This window comes from Carica papaya, chromosome 3 (assembly GCF_054855325.1).
Source record: "Carica papaya isolate Zhongbai chromosome 3, ASM5485532v1, whole genome shotgun sequence".
In the NCBI taxonomy this organism is placed as follows: Eukaryota; Viridiplantae; Streptophyta; class Magnoliopsida; order Brassicales; family Caricaceae; genus Carica; species Carica papaya.
Window position 1 is genome coordinate 5348074 of NC_142311.1, and position 8976 is coordinate 5357049.

An 8976-nucleotide genomic window follows, 5' to 3' on the forward strand; every position below is an offset into this window, starting at 1 on the left:
ATAGCATAATCACACACAGAGAGAGGCCACATAGGAGCTAGAATCAGATTTCAGATCTCAGTATCCCCAATTGTTTGATTGAGTGTGAGAGAAATAAATTTGAGGGATCAAATTTCTTTTAAGGGGGGAGAGTTGTAATACCCAGATCCAGAACTTGACCCTGGATTAAATTTAAAATTTAAAAAATGTATAAAAATATAATTTTGAAATTAATAAATTTTTATTTAATGTGAAATTACTGAAAAAAATAAGTTGAGAATGAAATTAAAAATAATTTTAGGAAAAATGGCTGAAAATTTGGGTTCGTATGGTGTTTTTGAAAGAAAAATAAAAAATTATAGGTCAAAATGCAATGAAAAAAATTGCGCCAAATAGGACCACCTAGTTAGCAACCCCCAACGAACAGGAGCGCGCCGCGTTGTAAGGCACACTGACTCGGTACTACGCGGGAGGTCACACTGGCAATCTACGTGCCCGCAATCAGACAGCCCGAAAACGTTCCTGTGCACATGGACAGTCTGAATCATTTCTCTCCTCAGGCGCGATCGGACAATCGTGACTAAATACGATGAACGGTCTAGTTTCATTCCCTCTTTAAATGTGATTGGACGGTCGAGATCAAATCGCGATAAACGGTCCAGATTTATTTTTTCTTTAAACACGATCAAACGATGAGATAAAACGCGATGAACGGCCCAGATTTAAGGAGGACAGGTATAAATATCTTGTATCACACTAAACCTAAACCCTAGCTACCAGCCTCCCGCTGGAGAAGAAGAACCAGTCGCCGAAAAAGGGAGCCGACCACCGCTTGCTGCCGCGCTGGAGCTGCCTTCGACCGCCAAAAAAGGCAAAAATTCTCATATCCACTCAGAATTTGATTCCGAGCACTCCCATGAACAAATGGAGTCGAAAATCGGTTAGTTATTTATTTTTTATCCTATTTAACTTATTGTTGAATTTACAGCTTTAAATACATGATTATATACTGAAATGATTAATTGATTCATTTATGCTTCCTTGATATATATATATATTTTTTTTGTCTTGCGTGATTTACAGTTGATTTGTGAAATTGGTAATTAATATGAAACGAAAAATTGATTGGTCATGTGAATTATGAATAGTAGCCTTACTAGATATCCTGAGAGATGGTGGACGGACAAGGTACATAGAGAATCCCACCGTGGACGTTGCCTCATACTAGACGAGATATCGAGAATTGGTATTTTTGACGCTTATACCGGACAGGGTATGGGAACGACCCGTTTAACCCTCATACCAGACAGGATATTAAGATATGATATTTTTGACACTCATATCGAACGGGTTATGAGGACAGTCGGTTAGTTGACAAAGTTAAATATTAGTTCACGCGTAGTGAGACATCCCTACGTGCTCTCAGGGATATCAGAAGGGAAATAAAATGAAAAAAAATTTGTTCTTGCTCACTTGAATATGAGAGTGGAATATTATTTTAATTATTTTCTCTATACGTCGATTTTAAAACTCTCACAACAGTAAATATATGCAATAAATTATTTTCTTTATGATAAATGAATTTACTTAAATCAAAAGCTTCATTGATTGTTTTTATAATTTTTACTAATCTTCAATTTCTGTATCGGTGAATAGTGTGATATTCTTACTAGGTTAGTGTAACTCACCATTTCATTAATTATTTCAGATCAAGAGGACCAAGACCCAGATACCGAGCAACAAGAGGATTGTGAATAGTTCATTACTCGAACTCCCTTCAAAAACTAGTGAAGGTCGTCCTAGAATGCTCAACATATTGTCTTTTATTTATTTCCTTAATTTTGTTTGTTCTTTTGAAAAGGTCATGCCCGTGACCCTATTGAACATTCTAAATTATTGTGTAAAGAATATAAACTCTAAACTCTATTGTTTCGCTTATGCATTTAATTCATTACTTTATTTCCTTTTAAGTTCTGGGTCTTTACAAATTCGTTATGTTAAGTATTAAACAAACTTCTTCAAGTTTAAATGTATTTAAATAAAGTAAGAACTCCATTAGTTATTTTTCTAATTTTTTACCGATCTTTAGTTTTTAATATCTATGATTAGTGTGTTATTCTTGCTAGATTAGTGTACCTCACCCTTTCATTAACTATTTTAGATTAAGAGGATCAAGATCAAGATCCCGATCAGCAAAAGGGTTGTGAGTAGTTCACTATCCGAACTCCCTTCAAGTGCTAGTGAATGTTATCTTAGGATACTTAGTTATTTGTTTTTTATTTTATTTCTTTAATTACTATTTTGTCTTTTAGAATAGACACTCTCGTAGCACTATTGGGCAGTTAAAATAATTATATAAGGAATGTAAACTCTAACTATATTAATCATTTCTGTATTTAATTGATAAATTTATTTTCATTTTAGTTCCAGACTTCTACAATTGGTATAAGAGCCGTGTTTCTTGGAATTATTCCTTATACAAAGACTTAAAAACACCAAATATAAACTATCGTTTAATCTTTCCTTGTGACATGAAGGTACAAGAAAATGAAGAGAGAAAGATCTCCACTAAATCGAGCAGCCCGGGGTGGCTCACTTCGAGAGGACATTGACTGACTCTTTTAGATGCTGAAGAGACTCATCTCTACCCAGCAGGCCCGGGAGGAAAGGAGGGAGTTGTCTGACCCTCCTCTGCTGCCACAATTTGAGCCACTCTTACAGCGAAATAATATGAAGCTACCCTGGTACAACCCTACTCATTTGCCGTACCATCCGACACCACCACAATACAATCTGATGCCTCCATTGTATCATTTAAAACTACGACAGTACAACCCAGTGCCTTCACCATATCATCCAGCATCACCACAGGGCCACCCTGTCCCTCCCCAGAATTATCTAGTTCCTCTTCCACGAAATCCAGTTCCACCAATAATAAACCCAGAGTACATTGAAAGGTACAAAAAATTAAACCTATCTATCTTTAGAGGACATCCTCTTCTAAAGAAGCCGAGTATTAAATAGCTGAGACAGAGAAGACATTCACGACTCTTCGGGTAGTTCCCAAACTGAAGGTTGTACTTGCCACGTATATGCTTGTGGGAGAGGCAAACCGCTGGTAGCAGCTCAAGCAAGCCACCATACCCGTTCCAGTCACTTGGGAACAGTTCTTAATAGCCTTCAATGTAGAGTACCTTCTATAGCACCTCCAACATTTGAAAGAAATAGAGTTTGCACACCTAGTCATGATCGGTCCTGCGTACATGGATGGTCCGAATTTGTTTCTCACTTAAGTGCGATTGGACGGCCAAGATCAATCACGATGAATGACGCATATTTATTTTCTCCTTAAGTGAGATCAGACGGATGAGATCGATCACGATGGACGGTCCAGATTAAGGCGAGATGAGTATAAATACTTTACATTACACAAGAACCTGAACCCTAGCTGTCAGCCCCCACTAGAGAAGAAGATCCAGATGCCGGAGAAGGAGGCCGACCACCGACCTTCGCTGCACTGGAGCCACCACCAACCACCAAAAAGGTAAAAATTCTCCCTACCCTAAATCTGAGCACCCCTGTGTTCAAATCAGAGCAAGAGAAATAGTAGGTGAGGCGAAGATTGCGGGCAAAGCCCGACGAAGCTGCCACATCCAAAATCCCAAAATCTTTCTGATGAGCCCCTTCCCGATTCCCGTTTCACCTGATTTTTTTATCATTGTATCCATTGTCTTTTTTTGTGCGGGTTAGCCGAAGAAAAAATCTTAACCGCGAAGGAAGACAAGCAAAGCCGCAACACCCGGAGGTCCCCCCGCCTGCAGGTTCGATTTTTGTGATTTTCTAGCCAACTGAGACCCTCTAACATATTTTTCTGCAGGAATACAGTCAAAACTAGTCAAACTTAGCCAGATCGAAGTAAATCACCACCATGGCCGACGGAGCCGGCACTATATCAGAACCTCAAAATTTGCTGGAACGGGTTTTGGATACCGATTTTAGATTTTTGGGGTATTTTTAGATACGTGATGAGTGTTTTGAATTCCACATGAAAAATTCAGGGAACCCAGTACCTGTTAAGAGGTAATAGACAACTCGATGTCTCAAAACACCAATCCGAATAGGATCTCTCACCCTATTCTCCGTTATAGTAAATTGAGGCTTAACGATGTATAATTTTGTAGTTTTATGAAAAATTTAAAAATCCTAAAAATAATTATAGGTTACTAGTGGAGGCGAAATCGATCAGTTCACAATTATCTTGATTTTCTGTTTATTTCTCTGTACTGTCCTGTTTATTTTATTTTCGTATAGTACATGTTCTTAATTTATAGTTCAATAATTTTTTCGATTTATCTAGTTTATTCAGTTACAATAAATCATATCATTTGCATAAATGTCGTTTAATTTATATGTGAATGTGATATGAGATATTGGAATGCATTTATTGATTATTTGTTGATGAAAATATATATGTGAAAGAGTTGTTAGTTACCCAGGGAAATGGTGGACGAGCCTAATACATAAGAAACCCTACTGTGAACGTTATCTCAGTTGGGCGGGGCTGGAAAGTCCCTTATCGAAAAGGTTTTGAAGATATAATTCACCCTCATATCGGAAGGAGTATCGAGGTGATGAAATATTTGGCGACCATTACCAGACAGGATATGGAGACGGCTTGTTAATTGTAAATTGAATATTGGGTTCACAAATAAGAGGGACATTCCCATAGATCCGCAAGGGTACCAATAAGTAAGTAAGAAAAGAAAGCTATTGCTTTTTATTCTCTTATGCATGAAAATGAAAAGTGGTATGGATATGGAGTCTTTATAGGTTGTTTTTGAAAAACTCGTTATGGTAAGTATTAAAAAAACATGTTTAAGTTTAAATATATTTAAATAAAGTAAGGGCTCCATTTGTTATTTTTCTGATTTTTTACCAATCTTTAATTTTCCGTATCTGTGATTAATGTGATATTCTTACTGGATTAGTGTAGTTCACACTTTCATTAACTATTTTAGATCAAGAAAATCAAGATTTAGATCTCGATCAGCAAGATTCACTATCCGAACTCTCTTCTAGTACTAATGAATGTTGTCTTAAGATATTTAGTTTTTCGTTTTTCGTTTTATTTCTTTTAGAATAAATATATTCATATTTCTATTGGGTATTTAAAATAATTGTGTAAGAAATATAAATTTTAACTTTATTAATTATTTCTGTATTTAATTTATGAATTTATTTTTATTTTAGTTCTGAGTTTCTATAAAAATAGTAGTAATAATAATAATAATAATAATAATAATAATAATAATAACTATAACATAGACAATAATAATCAATATTAGAAATCAACGAAGAAAATAGTGCTAAGGAAAATGAATTTGATGTTTATAGCAGTATTATGAATTGCACTTTGTTTCAACTTATCCTTTGGCGGGTAGTAATTTTCACCTTAATAGAGATGAATAAGCAATACCCGTTTAAGTAGTGATTAAAAAAGAAAAAACAAATTAATATAACCTAGTACTGGTGAATGTTGTTTTAAGATGTTTAGTTATTCGCTTTTCGTTTTATTTTTTTAATTACCGTTTGTCTTTTAGAAGAAACATATTCATATCTCTATTGGGTATTTAAAATAATTGTGTAAGAAATATAAATCATAACTTTATTAATTGTTTCTGTATTTAATTTATAAATTTATTTTTATTTTAGTTCTGAATTTCTACAAAAATAGTATTAATAATAATAATAATAATAATAATAACTATAACATCGACAATAATAATCAATATTAGAAATCAACGAAGAAAATAGTGCTAAGGAAAATGAATTTGATGTTTATAGCAGTATTATGAATTGTATATAAGCACCACAAAAACATATAAATTATTAATTTGTCTTTTCTTTTTTAATCACTACTTAAACGGGTATTGCTTATTCATCTCTATTAAGGTGAAAATTACTACCCGCCAAAGGATAAGTTGAAACAAAGTGCAATTTTATTTAATATTTTAAATTTAATTACGTTAAATATTTCTTGTGAATTATAATATTATTATTGTGAATGTATAATAATGTAATATATAGAGAAAAAGAATTTTGCAGCAATTTGATCTTTATGCATGTGCTGCTGCATTATTCAAGATGCGATCAATACTATTCATGACTTGTAAGTTTGTATTAGGAAGAATATATACCCATGGAGGTCATATGATATATACATACATATTTATATATATATATGTTTTTAATGATTTGCAAGTTGATATGCTTAAAATAATCAAACCCACGAGTGTTTGTTTATGAATAGTAAGTAGTTGATCATGTGGTGGGGTTTGCGTATGCAATTCCTGGAAATTACTCACTCTGCTTACCATTAATTATTTATTATGAAAAATGGAAATAATTATGAAGTGGAAAAATAAAAGATAGAAAGACAGAAAGAAACGACAACGTATAAGACTTTATATGTCTAAGCGAATATATAATTAAATTTGAGATTTAATCCCTCATGTGCTTTAATTACCTAGCCCACATTATATTAAACAAAAAGATTCTACTTGATTCAAATTTTAAACTTGACCCTTACTCTTGACCAACTTACTTTCTTTGTCTTCTTCTTTCTCAAATCAATAAATAATAATTTCTTCTCATCATAAAAGTAGCTATATATATATATATATGTATTTATATCTGAATTGGGAGTTCGTGGAAAGAGCAAAGTGGTGGGCTTGGACTTTTCAAGGTCTCTTCCTCTATAAATATCAGTCTTTGCCTTCAACTTTTTTCAGTTGAGTAGTAGAGAAATTGTAGCTTGTGGATCATTAATCATGGGCAGAGCTCCTTGCTGTGAGAAAATGGGATTGAAGAAAGGGCCATGGACGCCAGAAGAAGATCAAATCTTGACCAACTACATTCGTAAATACGGCCATGCTAATTGGCGGGCTCTACCTAAGTTAGCCGGTAATTGATTTATAAAATTCGAACTCAGAATCTTCAACAAAAGTTATATATTATCCGAACTAGGATATGAATTCGCGTTCGATTGTGATCGTGTAGGTTTGTTGAGATGTGGAAAAAGCTGCAGACTACGGTGGATTAACTACTTACGTCCCGATATTAAACGAGGCAACTTCACGCCGGAAGAAGAGGAAACCATCATCAACTTGCATCAGATTCTGGGAAATAGGTAATGCTTAGACCAATATAATTGTTTCACTCATGAATACTCTGTACTCTTTAACATATATATATATATATATATGTATGTATACACACACACACATAATTAAGTTACCAATATCTTATCAGAAATATTTCTTTTTAATTATATATATAGGTGGTCAGCAATTGCAGCAAAATTACCAGGGAGGACAGACAATGAGATAAAGAATGTGTGGCATACCCACTTGAAGAAAAGGCTCAAACAAAAACCAAACACAATTATTTCACAAATAAAAAATGAACCTTCTTCTCTAACATCAAAATCGTCAGAAACTCCCACCTCATCTCTCCCACTTTCTCCACAAGCTTCTTCTTCTGAAATTACAAATAACATGGAGGATATTTTCCCAGAAATTGATCAAAGTTTCTGGTCAGATTTTTCAGAGATCAGCAATGAATTAGAACAAGACTATTCTTATTATGGCCTGGATTCATCAGTTTCAGGTTTGGATGAGTTTTGGTACGAGCTTTTCATTAGAGCTGGAAATGGACAAGATCAATTACAGCAACTTTGGTCTTGAAGTTATCAGTCAAATTGGCCTTGGAATTTTTGATTTTGACAAATGATAAACCCAAGTCTTGGTCTTTCATTTCATGTGCCAGCTGATTATACTTTTTTGTACAGAAAATTACTTTTTCTTCTAACTTTTTTTATTAAACCCATGCCACGTCTCTAATTATTTATACACTGCATCGTATACATTCTCTTCTCCAATTCTGTCACCTTGAGTTTTTATTCAGTCCTTTTCTGAATTAAAAATAAAAATTAATTAAAACCAACATGGTTCTTGCTCACTCTTCTTACCCTCAATCTAAATGGATGACCAATTGAGACAAATGCATCCATTAGAAAAGGCTCTTTCCTCGAAGGCTAATTGACGTTAGGAGGATGACTCTTCTTTCAAAAATCAAATCATAATTTTGGAAAAGATACACTCTTGAAATACAATCTTTCGCTCATGAAAATTATAAAAGTCTGATATAAATTGTGTTATTTGCCAAGACTTACTCATCATAAATACTTCAAATTTTATATAAAATATTCGTTAGTCGAAATGTTATAACTAAATATAATATCTATTTATATTAGAGTTATCGCAATTTTGATATTATCAAAATAATATAAAAATATTCTTAAAGCTTAGGGAAAAACTCACACCCATTAGAGACATAAGTGGACACAAAAACTAACAGAAGTCAGAAATGGGAGTTTAAAATTAGGGAAGTGTCATGCTATAAAGGACATAAAGCATCAATAGTTTTATGGGTATACACTAGTCATTTAAAACAATTTTGCATGCTAATATTTTTATCATAGCTAGAATATGTAATAAATGCTTGTGACGTTCATGTATAAATCGAAAAAACAAAAAAATAGTCAAATTAAGTTACATCAAGGGACCAGGCAGAGGAAACTTTCAAATACCAAAATAATTTTAAAAATCAAATGAAAGAAGAGTGGAGCCATTTATCTCTAACTCTTGTTTGCTTATATTCTGTAACGGCCCAGGAAAAATTTAATATTGGAAAGGCATATATATAGATAAATAATCTGAATTTGCGGAAGTGTATTAAACATTACAATTAACATTCCTTACGCAATACCAAAACGTGTTCAACAAATGAGGGAATAAACTAATTAAAATAAATGCTCGAAAGTAAGAACTACAATTATAACTATGGGATCTTTAGGCGTCCCCTTCGCCGTCTTCCTGCGGAACGGGCTCGGGAACCACATCTTCCTGATCTGAAATGGTTAAGTAAGGAGTGAGC

The 8976-nt window shown here is 33.6% G+C and overlaps 1 protein-coding gene across 1 annotated transcript; it reads left to right on the forward strand.

Moving 5' to 3' along the window:
• Positions 1-6692: 6692 nt before the first annotated feature.
• LOC110815876 (transcription factor MYB14-like) lies at positions 6693-8152 on the forward strand. Its single transcript, XM_022043846.2, has 3 exons — positions 6693-6942; positions 7039-7168; positions 7319-8152. The coding sequence occupies exons 1-3, from the start codon at positions 6810-6812 to the stop codon at positions 7722-7724; spliced, it is 669 nt and encodes a 222-aa protein (XP_021899538.1). The 5' UTR covers positions 6693-6809; the 3' UTR covers positions 7725-8152.
• The last annotated feature ends 824 nt before the right edge of the window (positions 8153-8976 follow it).